The sequence below is a fragment of the Lactuca virosa genome, chromosome 1 (assembly GCF_052849685.1).
Source record: "Lactuca virosa cultivar CGN04683 chromosome 1, Lactuca_virosa_CGN04683_v6, whole genome shotgun sequence".
Lineage (NCBI taxonomy): Eukaryota > Viridiplantae > Streptophyta > Magnoliopsida > Asterales > Asteraceae > Lactuca > Lactuca virosa.
The window spans coordinates 135,516,579-135,539,076 of NC_136426.1; the positions used below are offsets into that span (position 1 = coordinate 135,516,579).

The window sequence follows — 22,498 nt, forward strand, 5'->3', positions numbered from 1 at the left end:
CAAGATAGTTCTTCATACAACTCAACTAGTTTGTCTTCACACGAAAATAGACGACATGGCTTGGCTATGGCATGCTCGTCTAGGGCATGTCAATTTTCGATTGTTAGAATCCATGGTGGAGAAAGGAATGGTGCGTGGAGTACCAAAGGTGTGCCACCCAGCACAAGTTTGTGAAGGGTGTCTAGTAGCCAAGCAGACCCGAAAATCGTTCCCACAAGAATCTCAATGGCAAGCAAATGTCCTGTTACAACTCGTGCATGCTGATCTCTGTGGACCCATAACACCACAAACAGTAGCAGGTAATCACTACTTCCTCCTTCTTGTTGATGACCACAGCAGGTTCATGTGGGTATACATGCTCAAACAAAAGAGTGAGGCTTTTGAAACCTTCAAGAGGTTTAGAAAACAGGTGGAAAGTGAAACCGGGTTTAAGCTAAAGGGCTTGTGCACTGATCGTGGGGGAGAATTTACATCTGATGATTTCAATGAATATTGTAGCAAGGAAGGAATAAGGCGACAGCTGACCGCTCCATACTCTCTACAGCAAAACGGAGTTGTGGAGCGGCGTAATCGAACTATCCTTGAAGTCACGAGATCGTTATTGAAAGCAATGGAAGTTCCAGAAATCTTATGGGGAGAGGCAGTACGCCATGCTGTTCAGATTCTCAATCGGGTTCTAAGAAAATGAGTAAAAGATAAAACTCCTTATGAAGCACTGTATGGGAAGAAACCAACACTGGAGCATTTTAGGGGTTTTGGTTGTGTGGCACATGCAAAAAGACTGGCCAACAAGCTTACAAAGTTAAGTGATCGTATCATTCAATTGGTGTATCTTGGCAACGAACCAGGGAGAAAAGCCTTTCGTCTGTACAACCCAAGTGAAAAACGGAAATATATGGCTAGGGATGTGATATTCGATGAAGGAACAAAATGGAAGTGGGCCACAGCTCAAAACGAATCACAGTTTTTTGGTCAAGACTGGACTAGATTTCCAAGTGAAATCTCTTATGAAGATGTAATAGAAAACAACAATCAAACCCAGGACCAGGGAGTCCAACATGAGGATGGAAGCCCAGGAAGTCCGTTTCCCAGATCTGGTCCGTCCAACCCAGCAAGCTCACCACAAACCCCTACTTCAGTAACAAGCGACGAAAGCAGTTCATCTTCCCAAGGCACAACACTGTCATCGGACTCGTTGCCAAACCGATCAACATATGATGACACACCAGTTCGAGGGTTCCGCACATTCGAAGATGTACTCAGTCGTTGTCAGCCATTTGAAGAGGAAATTGAGGAACTCATGTTCGCTGGGGAAGAACCCAGAACGTATGTAGAGGCGGCGAACGAACAGGAGTGGCAAGCTGCAATGAAGAAAGAACTGGAGTCAATTGAAGCCAATAATACTTGGATATTAACGAATCTTCCCAAAGGACAAAAATCAATTGGATTAAAATGGGTGTATAAGGTAAAGAAAGATATGCAGGTGGAAAGATCATTAAACACAAAGCCCGGCTTGTCGCAAAGGGGTACGTACAACAAAAGGGAGTTGATTTCAAAGAAGCTTTCGCACCAGTGGCTAGAATGGAAACAATTTGAGTTATCTTGGCTTTAGCAACAGACGAGGGGTGGAGAGTTCATCATATGGATGTCAAATCAGCATTCCTAAATGGGGTGCTACAGGAGGAGGTGTATGTTTTGCAACCTGATGGATTTCAAGTCAAAGGGAAGGAGCACATGGTGTACAAACTGAACAAAGCCCTCTACAGGCTACGTCAAGCCCCAAGAGCTTGGGATGCAAAACTCCACAAGACACTCAAGGACATGGGCTTTCAGCGATGTCCTCAAGAATATGTTGTATACAAGATTAAGAAGGAAAATATGACACTGCTGGTGGGAGTGTACGTAGATGATCTAATTGTAACAGGTTCGAACAACAAGTTGATTGATGCTTTCAAACAACAAATGAAAAAGGTGTTCGATATGAGTGACTTAGGAGTGTTATCCTATTATCTTGGGATTGAAGTCATGCAAAAGAATGGAAGCATCATGATAAACCAAGTTGGGTATGCTGAAAAGATCTTGCAAACTGCAGGTATGGGTGACTGTAATCCCACCAAGTACCCCATGGAACCACGATCTGGTTTAACAAAGGATGAAGAAGGAGTACCGGTGAACGCCACTGACTATAGAAAAATTGTTGGAAGCTTGAGATACCTAACCCACACTAGACCTGATTTGAGCTACTCTGTGGGTATTGCAAGTAGGTACATGGATGCCCCAAAGGAGAGTCATCTCAAGGCTGTGAAACAGATATTGAGATACATCAAAGGTACCAAGAATTATGGTTTGGTGTACAAAAAGGGTGGAGACAAGAAGTTAGTTGGGTACAGTGTTAGCAATTATGGGACAGATTTGGATGAAAGAAAAGGAACAACTAGAACAATATTTTATTTTTTTGATAAAGCTATCACATGGTCTTCGCAAAAGCAAAAAACAGTGGCGTTATCCTCATGCGAGGCGGAATTCATGGCAGCTACAGAAGCTGCGTGTCAAGCACTATGGCTGAGGAGCTTGATAAAAGACTTAACATGGATAAAGGAAGAAAGAGTGAAACTTTATGCTGACAACAAATCAACTATAGATTTGATGCAGAACCCAGTTTTCCACGGGAGAAGTAAGCATATTGATAACAAGTTCCACTTCATACATGGCTGTATTCAAAGAAGGGAGATCCAGGTGGAGCATGTAAGCGGGGAAGATCAAAAGGCTGATCCTTTGACCAAAGCTTTAGCACGTGTGAAGTTCATGCTGATGAGGAACTTGTTGGGAATAGAAAGCATTGCTGATTAAAACTCAGAATTAAGGGGGATCATTATAGGTTTAATTCTAAGTTAGCCGTTGAGGCATTTGAATAAAGATGATTTGGTCCTGTGTTGACCTCGTATTTTGGAAAATAATGTGGCATTTGACCACACACGTAGAAGAACATGCAGATGCATGTAAATCGCTATTTTCTGTTTCTTTGTATTCAGTATTTATGTTTTCCTCTGTAATCAGTTTCTAGTAATGCAAACAGAGAACATTCAGTTGGTTCTTAAAACTCCATCTTTGTATTTTGTGGCTTGAACTATTTGATCCAACAGGGTTGATCTCCTACACATACAGTCGTATATGTCTAACCATTATACAATGCTCTCGATATTTATTGTAATTTAGATATATATGCATCCAATCTTCCAAACATGCATAAGAATCTCCGCGTCACTCCACCTTACAGAAATCACCATATGTCAAACCCCGTCAATACAATTTTATGTGTGTTCATGCAAAAATAATAGAAAACTAATAAAATACAAATATATATAAACATATATTTTAACATACGTGGAACAGTCTGTGCTTGGACTGATCTAATAAGGAAGGTTGACACCACACTCGCAGGGAAGGCTGGCAGCGCTAGAGAGATTGATGCCGGAGTTGGATGAGTAAAAACTCTTCAAGCAGCTACATGCAGTCTGACGAGCAGAGGCTGAATTTGCAGCGCTATTCAGTGCCTCAACCTCACTGCAGCATGCTGATGACACATCACCGCCATTTGTTAAGTAGCCATAGCATGGCGATAAGTCACTAACCACCTGATCACATCACAGGTAGTAGCTTGAGCATAGGTTTCCGCCACCACCATGCAAGTAACGACTACACATAAGACCATCATTACCATTCTAGCCATTTTTCAAGAATACGAGTACTGAGTAAGAAACTTGTGTTTTCCTTTCTATGTGATTTCAATGGTTGCTGGTGCAAGAAAATGTTGTGCGAGGTGACGATATATATAGACGTTCTTGCCCATTCCTATGCTTGTATGAAGAGATTGGTTCGTTGGAAAAGCTGGGTTTATATTAATTGAACCTACATCGCTTTTTTATCTATAATCTTCACCTTTGAATTGTAATAATTTCATTTGAGTGAATAATAATAATAATGTAGCCTTATTTAGTTGAATCGCAAACAACACTACAGCCTCCGCCCTCCTAGCTAGCTAGATCTTCAATTTTTTGTATATCAATATTCTTCCGTCATTACCAATTCGTTGGTACATAAATGATGGTGCAAATAATGACTTAAAAGGGTAATATATTTTTCGATTTGTACACATTTGGTCACTGAGTTTTTTTTTTCGTCCACATTTACCCCCTTCAACTTGTTAAACTGTACACATTCAGTCATTATGACCGGTTACTCTAGGTTAGCCGAAAAACATGACTTAATAAGGTAATATATTTTTCATTTTGTACACATTTAGTCCTTAATATTTTTGTACACATTTAGTCCTTAATATTTTTTTGTTTCAAAATAAATCATTTTTGTTTTTGTACTCATTCAGTACTTATGAATGATTTCATTAGGTTTTTCTCATGACATCTTACGTGTTACAATCATTGATGATGTGTTTGGGGTTGTTGATGCTTATGTCCATCGCGATCTCGACTGCTTGGTTGCGTATGTCTTATGGTTTGGCTTAGGTCTTGTGTTTTGAACGACTTAACTTTTTCATACGATATCATATTTTAACGATCTTTATATCCATGTGTTCGTTTTTTGAGTCTACTATAACTTTCGTTAAGATTACTCCCGTTAAAATGTAATATATTTTTATTTACGATTTTATAAAAAAAACATTCATACATGTATTCATAAAAAAATGTATGGATAGAAAGATTGTAAGTAAAAATATATTATTTTTAACGGGAAACAAAAGTTGTAGTAGACTAAAATACGAACGTATGGATGTAAAGATCATTAAAACCTGAGATCATATGAAGAAGTTATGACGTTCAGAACACATGACCTAAGCAACCAAGTAGTCGAGATCGCGATGGACATAAGCATCAACAGCCCCAAAACATCTCATTAATGATTGCCCCACGTAAGATGTCGTGAGAAAAACCTAAAGAAATCATTCATAAATACTGAGTACAAAAACAAAAATGACTTATTTTAAAACAAAAAAAAATATTAAGGACTAAATGTGTACAAAAATATTTAGGACTAAATGTGTACAAAATGAGAAATTTATTACCCTATTAATTCATTTTTACCGGCTAACCTGGAGTAGCCGGTCATAACGACTGAATGTGTACAGTTTAACAAGTTTAAGGGGTAAATGTGGACGAAAAAAAAAACTCAGTGACCAAATGTGTACAAATCGAAATATATATTACCCTTTTAAGTCATTATCCCTATATGAAATAATCAATTGAATATAATAAAAATAGGCCAATAAAAATAGGCCATTAAGTAATTTATTTGTTTGATGTATTCTCATGAAATATACTTGTAAAAGATCATACGATATTTATAAAGAAGACATTTTTCCTATCACCTCATGCATTTGAAACCCCAACACAATTTTTCAAGAACCTCATGCATTTGAAACCCCCACACCTTTTCACCTTCAAAATAATTAATCACACATTATGAAAGTTTTTTAACTTATATAATATGTTTAATAAGCAATTAATAGATAGTCTACTATATAAATGTCATTCTGTTTGAATAGACACACAAATACAAATAACATATAAAATTCACAAAGAACAAGTTTAAAGATTTTGTGTTGGTTTGAGGGCTTTGGACAATTTTCCGAGCCATGTTATTATGTCAAAAGTTTTTAATTTGTAAGTTTGTTATATACTAATTCATTTTTTATATTTTTTCTTGGTTTAAGTATTCTTTTAATACAATCATTGTATGTTATGGTTGAAACTTTAATGTAAACTAAGATTAGATTCATGTTATCGATTATATGTTATGGAAAGTGAAATAGATAATATTTAATTAAATATTGTATATATGTTTGTATGTTTGTCTTGCTTCAAAGTAATAATTAATTAAAAATCATGGATATGCAATATTATCCATAGTATCCATGTAAATCCCTTTTAAAATGCAAATTGTCTATCTTATCACTTTATATTTTAGTATATGTTTAACATTTTAATTATAATAATAAGTGTCTGTTAAAAGTTTTCTTTCGTTTATTAATAATAGTAAGTGGTTTTAAAACTAATGAACGATATGTATAAATAATAAAATCAAATTATAAAAATTATGGATGTGTCATATTATCCATGCACGTCTCTTTTTGAAATGCAAATTGTCTATCTTATCAGTTTATTATTTAGTGTATGTTTCACATTTTAATAGTAATATTAAGTGTTTCTTAAAAGTCTTCTTTAACTTATTAATAATAATAAGTGGTTTAAAACTAAGGAACAATAATTTTAAATGATAATAACATCAATTTATAATTTACATAACGTTTAAGTATTCTTTTAAGACAATCATTGTATGTTGTGGTTGAAACTTTAATGTAATTAGATTAGATTCATGTTATCGATCATATGTTATGGAAAGTGATATGGATAATTTCTAATTAAATATTGTATATATATTTGTATGTTTGTGTTGCTTCAAAGTAATAATTAATTAAAAATCATGGATATACAATGTTATCCATAGTATCCATGTAAGTCTATTTTAAAATGCAAATTGTCTATCTTATCACATTATATTTTAGTATATGTTTAACATTTTAATTATAATAATGAGTGTCTTTTAAAAGTTTTCTTTCATTTATTAACAATAATAAGTGGTTTTAAAACTAATGAACGATAATTATAAATAATAAAATCAAATTATAAAAATTATAGATATGTCATATTATCCATGCAAGTGTCTTTTGAAATTCAAATTGTCTATCTTATCAGTTTATTAATTAGTGTATGCTTCACATTTTAATAGTAATATTAAATGTTTCTTAAAAGTCTTCTTTAACTTAATAACAGTAATAAGTTGTTTAAAACTAAAGAAAAATAATTTTAAATGATGATAACATCAATTTATATATTACATAACGCTAACAACAAATAAATTGTATTTTAAATGAAGATCATTATTGAAATTAGAAAATAATCGCATAAATAAAATTTAAAATCAATCAACCATAACAACGGTTAAAGATAATATTAAATAGATAATTATATTTAATTTTATTAATGAGGAAGGTGGGTTGACGTCAATGAATAATATTGTTCAAAATATTATGTCAAAGTTAATGTCAATAACATAACAATTTTAAACATATATTTTCAACATTTTTACATTATATTTTTAACATACGTTGCGCAACGCGCGAGAATTCGTCTAGAATACTTATAAAGTCAACATTTTTCCTTTCACCACATTCATTTGAAACTCCCATGACTTTTCAATTTCTTTCTAATAATGATTATAAGTTGGTTAATAAGGTTAAATAAATATCAAACCTAAAGTATAATCATATATAAACTAAATTATAATATTAAAATAATATATTTACTTCTACTTATAAAGTTATGTTTTCTATTTTTAACATATTACACTTAATCTATTAGTTTTAGTATGATGTTGTATGTAAACCATTATCATTTTATAGCTGCAACTTTTGAACAATTTTGTATAAAATACTTAAATTGTTAATTTAAATATAACATTACAAATCAACTTAAATATAAATTTTAGTTCAACTTAAACAACCAAAAAAATATTTTGTAAATAGTTCAAAATGATAAATTGTAGTGTATTTCTAATAATGATTATAAGTTGATTAATAAGGTTAAATATATATCAACCCTAAAGTGTAATCATAAAAAAACTAAATTTAAAAATTAAAATAGTATCTTTACTTCTACTTATAAAGTTATGTCTTTAACTTTTAACATATTATACTTAATTTATTAGATTTAATATGTTGTTGTATATAAATCATTATCAGTTTAAAGCTACAATTATTGAACAGTTTGGACAAAATACTTAAATTGTTAATTTAAATATAACATTACAGGGTCAACTTAAATATAAATTGCAGTTCACTTAAAAAACCCAAAGAATATTTTGTGAATAATTAAAAGTGATAAATTATAGTGTTAAATGGAAAAACTAAATTCTAATCTCAATTTAACTAGAACATTTCCTAAATATATTTTTATAATTGTTAAAAGTTTCCAAATAAATAGCTTAAAATAACTTATAATAACAATAGTTAAAAATAACTCTATATAAATGATTATATTGTTACCTTTAAAAACAAGAAACAATGTTTGATGTTTTAAATAATTACAATGATAGAAATTAAAACGTTATGCAAATAAATTTTTAAAAAGTAATTAACAATAACAACAATTATAAATAATATTAAGCCATATATTACATTTAATTTTATTCATGAGTAACCCGCGGGTAGAGATCATTCAAATGATTGAGATTATGCAGTTTTAATAGATGTATATATTATCATACAATTCATAATAATCAATATATTATATCAACTCAGTATACAAATTATTATATCAAATTTAACAACGTTATTGTTATATTTAAATAACAACATTTGTAAAGATTTCAACTATATAGGTGTTTATGTGCAACGCGCGGGCATTCGCCTAGTTTGTAGATATATACAAGCAAGCAACGATGTGAGATTAACACGTTATTATATATACCAAAAATGAAGAGTGAAATGTATTTGAGAGGAGATGTGCTAAAAGTACGATCGCATGTAATAGTTGTAATTTCTTAAATCATTGTTATATTTAAAAACCCTAAGTTCCTCCTCCCGCCTATAGGAATTTCATCCGGTTTACTTGACGCCACATAGATACCTCTTCAAGGAAACCATAAATATCAACATCGATTCAGAAATATTTATGTTCCGTTGTGCAGATAGGCTTTGCCTTCCGGAATTCTGAGTCATGCTCCTGTCCTCTAGCCTCCGGACGTGTTGTCCACCATTTTCTATTTGTAACGCCCCGATTCTCGAATACCAATTGATGGTTATAAATTCTCATGAATTCAAGATCTACTTGACGAGTTGGTTGCCTGACTCGTCGAGTAGTAGCGGGTTTGGGCCACGTGTTTAAGTGACCAACTCGCCGAGTCGGAAGAGTGGCTCGACGAGTTGGATCTGGAGGGTGAAACCCTAATTTTCCCGGTTTGGCACACTATTTAAGGGATCATTAGCCTCCCTTAGTTCCTTTGCAGCCTCTTGAGAGTCCAGAAACCCTAATTTGTGTGTGTGCTTCATATTAGTGTAAATTTCAAGCTTGGAAAGAAGACCTTGATGCAAGAAGCTTGAAGATCAAGAAGTTGGAGGCAAGAACGTTTGTGGGTCTGAAGTCTATCTCAACTAGCTTCATTTGAGGTATCAATTCATGATCTTGGCCTCATTCCTTTCTAGATCTCTTTGGATGAAGTTAGGGCTTCTTGGCTTGGTTATGAAGCTATTCTTGGGTATGAGCTCAGATCGGAAGTTGTAAGTTCAGATCTGAACTCTCTTTGATTTGTAAGTCCATAAAGTTATCAGCATTGGCAAGTATGAACCCCTCCTTAAGTGTGAAACCCCATTTCAAGCTTGGTTTTGGCATTTTGAGTCATTAGAGCCTTGCATGCACGTAAAGTTTGCAAGTTTACGTGATAAGCATGCCTTGGGAAGTTGGATCTACAGTATGGAGCCTTAGCATGGCTTAAAAGCATATGTATAGATGAAGGACTGAAGGGACTCGGCGAGTCGCATGGTATACTCTGTGAGTCATATGAAGATGGTCATGAACTCGACGGGTTGGATGAACGACTCGGCGAGTCCGATGAAGGTTGCCCTGGGGTCGGCGAGTCAGTCGACTTGACGAGTCTGCGAGGGTTTTCCCAACCTTTAGACACGTATGAACGCGATGAGTTATAAAGGGAAAACTCGGCGAGTTGGCCAAGGAGTTACGACCACTGTCACTAGGAACTCGACGAGTCATACGAGTGACTCGGCAGGTTGGCAAGTTATGCAAGGAACTCGATGAGTAGCTAAGGGTACTCGACGAGTTAAGGTCAACATGGACTGTTGACCTTGACAGTTGACTTTGACTTTGACCAAGGGTTGACCAGTTGACTTCTAAGGGTATTTTGATAAATTGGATATTTATAGCAAAGGACATTGGTGAATATATGTGTTGGAGTTGGAGCTTCATTTGGAGGAGTTTGATACTACCTTCCGAGCTACTTACGAGGTGAGTTATCCTCACTATATCAACAGGGTCTACGGCACCAAGGCCGACCCTTTATGATTTCATCCTGGTTTAGGATGGTTGCTATGTTATTGATATGCTAGATTTCATCTTGGTTTAGGATGGTTGTTATGTTAGATTTCATCCTGGTTTAGGATGGTTGCTATGTTAGATTTCATCCTGGTTTAGGATGGTTGTTATGCTAGAGATCGGGTAGATCGGTATCCTGGTTATAGGATGGTTGCCATGTTAGTGATCTGTTAGATCTGCATGTTTACTTGTTTATATGTATGTGCACATGTTTGTTGGTTTGGGGAAAGGGTTGAGGCAGGTCCTGCTGTGTGCAGTAGGCCAAGACACCCTGGGCGGACCGGGTAGACTGCAGGCCCGGGCCGGGCAAATCTAGTCAGGCCGAAGGCCCAGCGAGCGGTCCTGATAGGCTGAAGGCCCCGAGAGGGCGGTCCAGACGTGCCGAGGCTCGGAGAGTGGACCATATAAACTGAAGGCCCGATACGGGCGGTCCAGTCAGACTATAGACTCAGAGAGTGGACCAGGTGGACTGAAGGCCCGGTACGAGCGGACCAGTCACACTGTAGACTCGAGATGCATGGTTGTTCTGTATTTATTGATATGATATGATTATGGTTATATGTGGTTGGTATTTTGGGGGGTAACTCACTAAGCCTTCGAGCTTACATTTATCGATTATTGTTTCAGGTTCGACGGATGACCGCGGAAAGGCGAAGGCGTGACCGTACACTTCCTCATATTTTGATTTGGATTTCTGGGATACTCTGATATGGAACTATTTTGAAAACAGATTTGTAATAACTAATGGTTTTGAATGATTTAAAAAGTTTTAAATTGGCTTGATTTTTATGGGTGTTACACTATTCATCCACGATTTTCGTTGTACATATCATACCACCACTCCCATATGTTCCTAAAGTATTGAAACGATTGGTGTCGATCAATCCTTCTTTTGAATCTAACTAAGACCTCTCTACGTTTACAATCACCGCTTCCCTTTTTGGTTGGTAGTTTCCATTTCTTACGTTTATTCAAGTTTCTTCTTCCTGTTCACTAACCCTAAACCTATTGCATATGTTGTTAAGGCAATTAATTTCAATAAAAAAGAAGATCATGAAGTTTGTGCAGCCTTCGTATAAAATTTGGATGAAATGGAATATTAGAAAGGAAAATTTGAATTCTCAACGAAATGGTGAAATCTATGATGTCATATTCGGGGTTGAGTGATGGATTATGGGAATAATATGTGTTAACAGCTTTCTATATATTTAGTAGGGTAGTTGTGAGACTAATCGAACCCAAACTGAAAATATTGGGTGAAAGAGACATTAATTGTATCTTCGCTGGTTATACTAAGCTTCCAAGGTATATATGTTCTTTGTTTTGTAATCTAATGATTATGTTTTAGTTAATTCTATCACAAAATTAAGAGATGCAATATTTGATAAAAAACAATTTTCATCCATACCTGAACCGAAGGATATGGCTCCCAGTTATAGTGGGAGAAACAAGGAATATGAAGTTATACCTAACTCTGATGTAACACCTCGGTTCTCAGTATGACCTTATTTTATTAATTTCTATTTATTTAATCTCATTATATTTTATTTTCGAAGAAAATATTTATTTTGGGTAAGACTTGGATAAAACTTGCAAGAAAAATGGTTTTGGGGGCAATAAGTGTCCTTCTGGCTTTCCTTAGGGGGCTAAATTGTAAAATATACGAAAATTCCTTAATTTTTGATCAACTAGGGGGCTGATCGACTCTCTCCCTTATTATCTAGTAGTTGGAGCCGATCCATAGCAACAAAAAAATAAGTGATGTGTGTATGTGTGGTGAAGTGCAACTCAAAAAGGAAGAACGTGAAGAAGGTGTTTTTGGCCGACTATGACCGTGAGAGAGGGGGGGGGGCGTTGAAGGAGAAGATGATTCAAGGAGAAAGGAGGAGCTAGTGGTGACAATCTTTAAGTCACGTAAGTTTCTAAAACAATTCTTCTCCCATTTCTTTCCCTTGGTCTGATTCCACTCTCACCACCACCACAAATTGCATGCCATCGACCATGGCCACCACTGTAACATCCTAAAATTTAAGACTAAGTTCTTAAATTAATAAATAATTAAACAAAAAATAATTTATATAGTTAAATCATCAAAGGATAATTATATCATTAGTTGATATGAAGTTTAGAAGGTTAGAAGTGAAAATTATATCATCTTAAAAAGTTAAAGGGGCATTTGTGACAATCGGGTAAGACATAGGTTTGACTAAAGATTAGACCAACTTGATAACTTGAACTAAGTTTGTGAAGATTAGAATGGAGATGGACCATTTTAGAAGTTAATTGGAGCTTCTAAGTTGGTTTGGAGTTATTTTTAAAGAGCTTATGCAAGGAGGGGCCAAAAGTACCAAATTGGAAAAGTGTGTTGACCAAAGGGTTGACTCAGTTAATGAAAAAGACTACCAAAGTTATATAATGGATAGAGGAGGAATTTTCATGATAATCTTTTAGAAAAATGTGAAAAAGTGGAGTAATGGTAAAAATCGACAAAATGCATGAATTAGAGGAACTAAATGTGAAAATATGGGAAATAAGATGAACACTCTCCTTATTTCTCTTCCATATATTTTTCTTAATCCTAGAGGTCTTTTAATGACGATTTTGATCTCAAGAGCTCGTAGAGTTTGATTCAAGTGGAGTTGTGAAGCGTTCAAGAAAAGTAGTGAAGTAATGAAAGGATAAGATGGTTTCAATGAGCAGTTAATGGGGTTGAAACACAATGTCGATTTTGGCTTCAATTGATGATTAGGGTTTGTGATGAGTTGAAAAACTCTTAGATCGATTAGATATTCAACAGGCTAAACAATAAAAGCAAACAAAAACAGTAAACACGATATATAATCAAGTAATGCTTAATTATTCAAATGTAGTCACGCCTCAGCAGAGCTCGATGAAGAACTTCCACTGTAGAGGCGAGCTAGGGTTTGTAGTACAATAATGAGAATAATAATTAAAGCGCTACTGACAAAGGTTGCATGCATGCACCTTAAATACTAAACCCTAATAAAAACAATCACTGTTGGACAGGCCCAAACCGGATAACAAAACTGGGCTAAGGACCGAGCCCAAGGATGCAACACTTCTAGACCCAACAATCTCCCCCTTTGCGTCAAATGGGGAGAGACATCACTTCGGTGGAGGTTGAGTAGTTCGCTTCACAACCTTGAACAATTTTGGAATTATGGCAAGAAGAGTTTGTCTGAAATCCATATACCACCGAAGCATATCGGAGAACAGCTTCTTGCACTACAAAAAAAGCCATTTAATGGCATACAAAAAGTGCCACAGAAAACTTAAAAAATGCCACTAAAGACCCTACTAAGAATGAGCGGCACACAAAAAAAGTGCCACTAAAAGCGATACCACTAAAGCCTTTTAGTGGCACTTTTTGGTTTGTCACTACAAACCTTTAAGGTTTTAGTGGCACTTTTTTTTTGCCACAATATATAAAAAAGATTTTGTGGCACAAGTTTTGTGCCGGTAAAAACTATAGTTATTTAAAATCTATACCACATTTAGTGGCACATAATTTTTGCTACAAAAACCGTATTCCCAATTTAAATGTCATTATAGACAGTTAACATATTAGCTTTGATTAGTTAAAATCATTAATTATAAAAGATAAACAAAACAATAAATTGTAAAATCATAATACCATCATTTCAATTAAAAGTTAAATCGTCTTCCAAAAACGTTCCAAATGTTTGGAAACAAATTCCTACTAAGTGTCAATTTAAGTCTAAAAATCTAACATAAAACACAAAAAATCATTACGCTCTTAAATCTCTCTCAAAATCTTCATGGAAGTAATGTGATCCTCATGTAAACTCTTTCTTACCAATGACACTAGTGGTTACCTGTTAAAAAAAACAAACACCTTTCAATATTGCATACAATGAAAACATGATTCAAAATGCAAGTAAAAGTATTGTCCAATACATATGTGAAAAGTTGAAACAGTAAAGTATATACCATTGTTATCCTGACTTCTTACTGGTGATATCTGGTTAACTGATATAGAATTGTTAGGGACTGAAGAAATACCAGGGACCTAAAACATATTAATGAAAACAAATTAATATGATTAATACATAAAATATAAACTAAGTATTAGTGCATGTAATTACCTCTATGTTCATATTTCTAAGAACTGCAAACAAGTTTGCATTAGGGATATGTTCTTGGATGATGTTTGCCATAACGTTGACAACACTCTTTAGTTGATGAACAGTTTGTGAATCTGATGAAGAGTCACCATTCTTTTTTGCAGCCGGCATCCTTCCAAATAATCGAACATACCCCCTTTTCTCTGGGCCTTTAACCTTTGAGTAGTCATCATTTGTAATATCACTTGAATCTCTAGGTGTGCTTATGGAATCACTTGCAATAGCTTTCAATGAAGCCTAAATATATCATAACACATGTAATATTTAAAAAATAAACATACATATGATAAAAAATAAACATACATATGATAGGAACATTTAAAATACATAAACGTGCATTACCACAACTTCAGCAACTTTATCATCAACAATACTTCCATCTTTACGAGTGCGGGTTGTTACATACATTTCTCCTCGTGATGGGTATACACCATTATTATTTATTGCCTATAAAAGGAAAAAAGATATGTTTAATATATAGCTATTAAAGGAAATGAAAACCAAAAAAGACAAAAATAAATAAATAAATAAAACTAAAAAAAACAAGAATAATACCATTTCATGAGCAAGTCTGGCAAATGATTTCGTTCCCGTAACATGAGGCTCGTGCATCTGTTCACGACTCGTTCTTTTTACAGCACATGTACTCTAAGGTAAATAGTAAATTATTACACATTCTTCAAATATACATAAAATGAAACTTACAGATCTACCTGAAATTCAGAAGTGAACCAACGAGTAACTAATTCTTTCAATTGAGTTGGATTCACTCTATTGTCTTTTTTAGTTTGTTGTGTCACAATTTCATCAATAGAAAGGCTAGGATCATACGCACGTGTCTTTAATGAACCTTTCCATGTTCTCCATTTTTTTCCCATGCTATGAAAGATCCATTTTTTAATCTCACTAGTCTCAACTGGATGAAATATAAACTTGGACTACACATAAAAGAATTAATATATTAGCATATATGAATACAAAAAGAAAATCCTTTATCAAGTATTATAAGTGATATATACCTTAACCAGTGAATACATATCCTCTTTCTTTTGTATGGGAACCTTTCTCCAGTCAGAATATTCTATTGAAACATGATCGGCCATCCTCACAAGCGTTCCAAGGTACTGAACAAGTTCATTACCTTCATCCCCCACTGGCTTTCCAAAGTTGTTAAATGTGACAACTATTCTTTGTGTACTATTCATTTTCCATGTTTCTGATTTTTGGGTATAACCTCTGACCTTTTTGGGAGCACCTAAACAATAGCAACCAAAAAAATGTAACTCAATAGCAACCGGGGAATAAACAACAAAAATTGAAATAGTGACATATTCTATCATATTTTTGTCAACACAGGGACCTATTTTGTAAATTTCATAGGACCAAATCTGTAAAATCAATTCAATAAAAGGACATGTAGTTGATCATTAACATATCAGTAAAACGACAATTTTTGTATAAATAATTCAGCAAAAACATGGTTATTGTTAAAAAAATTGTTAGATAAAATCTAATTAAAGAAGATTTTAATAATATCAAATTTCAAATAAATTGTGAAACCTAAGGGTGTAAACTGAAAAGTTTGTAAACCAAATATGAAAAAGAAATATGGGATGAGGGGTTACAGGGGAAATAAGAGTCAAAACCAGGGACATATATTGTAACTTTGGATTTGAAAGCCAAAAGCAAAATTACGCTGTTTCTTACGTCTGTTTCTTTTTAAAGACAAAAGAAAATATCCTACCAATAAACCCCTGTATTTGTATTTGTATTTGTATTTATATGACCATTATACCTCTGTTTTTTTTATAATTTCAAACCGCTGTTTTTTGTAATGACCATTATACCCCTGTTTCTTTTTAATTTTCATACACATGTTCTTTTATAATGACCATTATAACCCTCTTTCTTTTTATATTTCAATCCTCTGTTCTTTTATAATTACCATTAATCTATTATACCCTATGGTAATTTTGTGTTGGAGTAACTAAGATACCTTGTTCGTTTGCACCTATCTCACACTCAGAAGATTGTTGGTTAGATTGTTGATTAATAGACTGACATTCTTCACAATTTGATTGAACACCTTCAGTTTCAGTAGCCCCATGGTCTTCAATGAGCTCGTTGATTTCAGTAGAAGTGATACATAGCCTCTTTCGCCTTCCCATACTGTCTATTCAAAACACATGCAATACAAACATCAATATTGACCATATAATTAATATTAAAATAATATGCAATAAACAAAAGATGCATTCCAAGTATCATAAATCTAACGCACACACATGTATAACAGATAAAAACACCACTATATAGCACCTAATGATACAATTGTCCAAAAAGTACACCAAGATTTAAGACATAATATTAATGACATATCAAAAAAGAATAGAGTCATCATCGCTTTCTTCAACATCTGCTTCATGTTCCATCTCGGGGGTAATGTCTATGCCATCTTCACCATCATCCCCAATCCTATGCAAGTTAGGCACATCAAATGTGCAATCATTAGAATAAGGAGAAACCTGAGTATCGACACTTCCCATGTCAAATACATCTCTTAATTTTACATGTTTGACAATTTCCCAATCTTTCTGCTTAGGATCTGTGACATAGAACACTTTCTCAACTTGTGATGCCAATACGAAGGGATCATCTGTTAAATTAGCACCTGTATGTGCCTTGTATGAGAAATTCACCAATGTTACACCATTATCTTTCTTGCAGCTCCTATTGATGTCAACCCACTCACATTTGAATAAAACTACTCGTATTTGACCTGAGTAGTTTAACTCAATAATGTCACTCAATTTACCATAGTAGTTAATCACGCTATGAACAGGCCTTCTATCTTGACTACTAGCATAATTTGCACCTTCTACAGTAACAACGACACCACTGTTTTGGGTTCTTAGTGATTTCTCTCGATTTTTTGTATGAAAACGGTAACCCTTAACAAGGTATCCAGAGTATCGTTGCACACTTCTAAGTGGACCACGAGCAAGCCATTTTAGGTCTTCAGTTACTTCATCACCTTGTTCTTCCATACGTGCAACCTACAACATAGTTGTTAGTAGTCTTAAAACTAATATCCTAAATGAAAAATTATAACATATTCAACATTTTTTTTCGAATTACCCTTCTCTTGAACCAATCACTAAACTGTTGGGCATGAATCTTGTCGATTTCATAATCTGGTAGCCGACGAGAATGGTTTTGTCCCTTGACTATCCGTTTGTGTTCCCTTAAAAGAAAACCCATATTAATATTTTTCTGTGGAAGATGAATGAATAGAAAGAGTTTCTAATAACATAAAAATCATGTATTGTCTTACTCTCGAAAAGGTGAAACTGTCTCGACATTGAATAGTACATAACGATGAGCTTGAGAAAGAGACTTCTCATCAATGACTGAATTTGAAGATCTCCTCCTTCTTTTGTGAAAAGATAGTCCCGAATGCAATTTATGCCCTATAGCACGACTGGGGCAAAGATTGTTGGATTCTTCAATGTCATTTTGTTGACCCTCATCATCATTCCTAACTGGTCTACTGAAGACGGTTTCTACTTTCGATATATATCTGGAGCAAAAAGTTATACTTTCTTCAGCTATATAACCTTCAGCAATTGATCCTTCCGGACAAGCTCTATTATGAACGTATGACTTAAGTTTACAAAGGTACCTGTAGTGCCATAGTTACAAGTCACTGATTATTTATAAGTTTTAAATTGTAGAAAACAATAAATAAACTTTATAGAAATGTTATGTACCTTTCAATAGGGTACATCCAACGAAATGCAACAGGACCTCCAAGCCTCACCTCTCTGGTTAAATGGATTACCAAGTGTACCATTACAGTAAAGAAGGAAGGCGGAAATATTTTCTCTAATTTGCATAGAGTGAGAGAAACTTTAGCCTCAATAAAATTTAAATCATCATCAGATAAATCCTTGTAGCAAATGATCCTAAAAAAATCGCATAATTCAATTATGACCGAGCTTACATGGTCTGGTAATGCAATCGACAAATACTCTTGCATCAACACGTGACAATCATAACTTTTCATCCCAATTAGTTTGCGCTCATTTAAATGAACACATCGAGAGATATTGCATGAAAACTCATCAGGTGGTTTGATTGACTTGAGACATTTTAAAAATTCAGTCTTTTCAGCCCGGGACATCTGATAGCAGGCTTTTGGCATGAAAGTAACATTACTTCTAGGTCGTTTCTTTGGATGCAATTCCTTTCTCATACCTAATTCTTGTAAGTCAAGCCTTGTTTTATAGTTATCTTTGGACTTTTTTTCTTGTCCTAATACAGTCCCCACTATGTTGTCTTGCACATTTTTTTCAATGTGCATCGGATCAAGATTGTGACGTAAAAGCAAATGTTCCCAATATGGCAACATAAAAAAAATACTTTTCTTTTTCCATGGACCGCCATTAACATTGTCAACAAGAAATTCTGTATTTTCTAGTTTTTGTAGAATCTCCTCTCCAGAAGAAGGAACTGGAGCTACTCTTAATTCGTGGCGTCCAAGAAACGATCTAGTGTCTAAACGCCAACGATGGTCAACTGGAAGCCACCTCCTATGACACATATAACACCACTTTCTTCCATTGGTTAGCCATTTGGAATTAGTATCAAAACCACATATAGGACATGCAAGTTCTCCTTTAGTGCTCCATACAGACAGATTGGCATAACCTGGAAAATCTGATATGGTAGAAATAAGAGCAGCCTTCAACTGGAAGTGTTGTTTCGTTGATGCATCAAATGTATTAACTCCATCCTCCCATAACTCCTTCAACTCTTTAATCAGAGGTTGCATATACACGTCTATTTTGTTTCCAGGACTTTTTGGACCCGGGATGATTAAAGAAAGAATGAAATTTGGTTGCTTCATAACCAACCATGGAGGCAAGTTGTATGGAATAAGAAAAACTGGCCAAATACTGTGTGCCACATTCATTGTCCTAAACGGGTTGAAACCATCACTCGACAAAGCTAGGCGAACATTACGGGGATCACGAGCAAATTCTGGAAACTTTTCATCAAAATCTTTCCAATTTAATGCATCTGCTGGGTGTCGCAGCTTTCCATCTTTTACACGATCTACATGATGCCACTTCATAAAATTAGTTGTCTTTGATGACATAAACAATCTCTGAAGTCTAGGCTTTAGAGGAAACCACCGCAATATTTTTTATGCCTTTTTCTTGGGAGGACTCACTTCTTGTTCTGGATTAGCTTCATGAACTTCCCACCTAGAAGACCCACAAAAAGAACAAACTTCATCTTTCTCCTTGTCATCCCAAAACAACATGCAACCATTAGGACATGAATGAATTTTTTCATATCCTAATCCCAAGTTAGCCATTATTTTTTTTACTTGATGTGTTGATTTAGGTAACACATTTCTTTCAGGTAACAAATCCTTTAAAAACTCTAACAACATAGAGAAAGATTTGTTACTCCAACCACCAAGACACTTTAAATGGTACAAATACACCACACATGATAATTTGTTGTATTTGCAATTCAGATACACTTTCTCTTCAGCCTCCTTCATAAGGTCATCGAATTTATTTCTCCCATTTCCCATCTCTTGACTATTATTTAAGGCATTCTCATGTATTTCCTCTCCCCTTCCACCTTCCATCTCAAAAATATCATTCAACATTTCATGCATTTCATGGTGAAATATGCTTTCTTCTTCGTTATGGGTTGTGCTTGTTGATGCAACTATTGTGTCCTCCCCATGATATACCCATTTCAAGTAGTTTGGACAGAACCCTGAACATATGAGGTGATCTAGAACAATTTGTCTATTATGATATTCCATGTTTATACAGTTTGTACATGGACACTTTATCATCCCCCCGTTGACACTTGTTCTCTCAAATGCAAACTTCAAGAAGTTTAGCACACCATTAACAAAAGTTTGACTTGATCTTGGTGCAAGATACATCCAAGATCTGTCCATGACTTATAGTGAGAAACAACAGAAGATTAACTATAACAAAAGAAATGGTATTAGTATAAGATGCATCTCAAACTTTTTATCAGGCATGAGTATGAGTAATTAGGTCTCACAATCAGGAAACAGAAATGACAGTACTACAAAAAACAACAAAGAAAATAGAATGAATACCTGCTGAAGTAGCTAACTCCTATGGAGGCAAAATGTAGTATAGAAAAATCGTAGTTGCAACAAGGAACCAATTGACCCAGTAGCCTTGTAGCCTTGGACCAGAGATTGATGGTGATACCTGTAATCGAATCGTTAGTAGGAAGCAGAGATCGATCGAATTTTAAAAGGTGTTAGTGAACCCGAGTGAAGGTGAAACTTAACCTAAAGTTCGCCAGTAAGGTTTGTTTTGTTGAAATTGTTTGAAGGATGAGGAAATCACGACTATAACCATTCAAAACTATAATTTCACAGCAGAAATTTTCAATAGAGGGATGGGAAATTTCCCTGGCGGTCGATTTCAACTTTTAATGGAGGGAAACTAAAAATTTCACCTGATTCTGGAGGGAATTCTGGAGGGAAAGGGGAAGCCAAGCTGAAATTTTTACTAGATGCACAAGAGAAGGGGAAAACGAGCCACAAATGAAAATGAAAGTTAGGTCTAAATAAATGGCACATTAGTTGTATTCTTTTACACGCATCATTTAAAAAGTGAATATATTTTTCATTTAAAATAAGATAAGATGCTTTTTTAAGTTTTAATGACACATATATATATTTTTATCCCATCGTTAATTCTAGGCCACATTTTTTAAGTTTTAATGGCACATATATTTTTTTTATTCCATCCTTAATTCTAAGCCTCACTCTATAAATATATATATTTCATGTAAAGTTAAATTGAAGCATCGTAATATGGGAGAGATTTATATATATATATATATATATATATATATATATATATATATATATATATATTGTTTTGTTCCACTTAATTCTATTTAAAAGGACATAAAATATAAAATGCCATTAAAACTAGTTCTCTTTTTTATGGCATATGCAAAGTGCCATTGAAAAGCAAAATTAGTGGCACAAAAGATAAATGCCACTAAAAATGTGTGCCACTAAATGGCTTTTTTTTTTGTAGTGTTGTCTGCTTCACTATTTTGATCACACCCATGGATAAGCTCAAGAATGTGCTCCAAACAGGGATTGGAGAATAGATGTTTGTCAGCCAGAGCAAATAAGCATCTTTGACCTTCACCTCTAAGAAACATGATGGTGTGAGACTGTGGATCAATTTTTCCCTTCACCATCAGCTTAGTGTCACCAGCCGTCCCAACATGCTTGATTATAGGTCTCTTGCGTATGGCAGTGGCAATCTCATGATCCATCTTCGCCACTTCATGAATGTAACACACTAGCATACACTTTATGTGATCAATGATGGGCTCATATTCTTTCTGATTGGAGAGTAGGATGCTGTTCAGAAGAATCCAATCGTGTGGATTCAGATTTGGCAGATCAGCAAGCGAAATCATATGGACCGAACCATCTGATCCTCGGGTCACATTGAACTTGACGTTAATGAACTTCCCTGCTGCAATAGGTTTCAGCACCTTAATTGTTGTGATCTTCTTGTTACTCCAGGTAAGGTACTGAGGTTGAGAGAATTCATGATAATATTCAAGTAAGTCTTGATCAACCTTCGGGTCAGGAGAAGGAACCGCCACTATAGACTCGAAGCAGTGAAAGATGAAGGCTCTACGAGTGATTGGCATGTCAAATTGAGAATCTTTAGAATTCTCGACATCAAATGAAAGAACGGGCTCCAGCCAAAGTGAACTTGGAGTTTCAATAACCTCCTTTCGTAGCCATTCCAACGTCCACAGAGGAAACATCGATTTCCTCTGATTAAGCAGATTCGCTTTTCTCATCTCATTCTCCTTATTGATAGCATCGGTGACTTTTTCCTTAATCTCCTTAGAAGTGGGCTTGACTTTGAGAGGACTTGGTTTAGGAACCGTTTCTTCAATAAAAATGAAAGAACCCCTTTCTATACTTTCATATTTCTGAAAGACCCAAACTTTCATACTTGACAATATAGTTACTCCAAAACATGCTACATGCATATTCATAAAATAATATTTTTACATTGATAAAGTCATTACAAAAGA

The 22,498-nt window shown here is 34.7% G+C and overlaps 2 protein-coding genes and 1 long non-coding RNA gene across 3 annotated transcripts; all 3 read right to left on the reverse strand.

The window, feature by feature from the left end:
- Positions 1–3,201: 3,201 nt before the first annotated feature.
- LOC145106722 (uncharacterized) lies at positions 3,202–3,600 on the reverse strand. The gene is made up of 2 exons (XR_013707643.1): positions 3,385–3,600; positions 3,202–3,270 (listed from the first exon to the last, which is right to left on the reverse strand). It is a non-coding gene; the product is annotated as an uncharacterized LOC145106722 (long non-coding RNA).
- Positions 3,601–15,048: 11,448 nt separating this feature from the next.
- On the reverse strand, positions 15,049–16,515 carry LOC145121115 (uncharacterized). The gene is made up of 3 exons (XM_079056901.1): positions 16,344–16,515; positions 15,367–15,602; positions 15,049–15,285 (listed from the first exon to the last, which is right to left on the reverse strand). The coding sequence occupies exons 1-3, from the start codon at positions 16,513–16,515 to the stop codon at positions 15,049–15,051; spliced, it is 645 nt and encodes a 214-aa protein (XP_078913027.1).
- Positions 16,516–16,725: 210 nt separating this feature from the next.
- On the reverse strand, positions 16,726–20,336 carry LOC145121124 (uncharacterized). The gene is made up of 5 exons (XM_079056910.1): positions 19,584–20,336; positions 18,118–19,478; positions 17,682–18,029; positions 17,486–17,591; positions 16,726–17,403 (listed from the first exon to the last, which is right to left on the reverse strand). The coding sequence occupies exons 1-5, from the start codon at positions 20,334–20,336 to the stop codon at positions 16,726–16,728; spliced, it is 3,246 nt and encodes a 1,081-aa protein (XP_078913036.1).
- Positions 20,337–22,498: the final 2,162 nt, after the last annotated feature.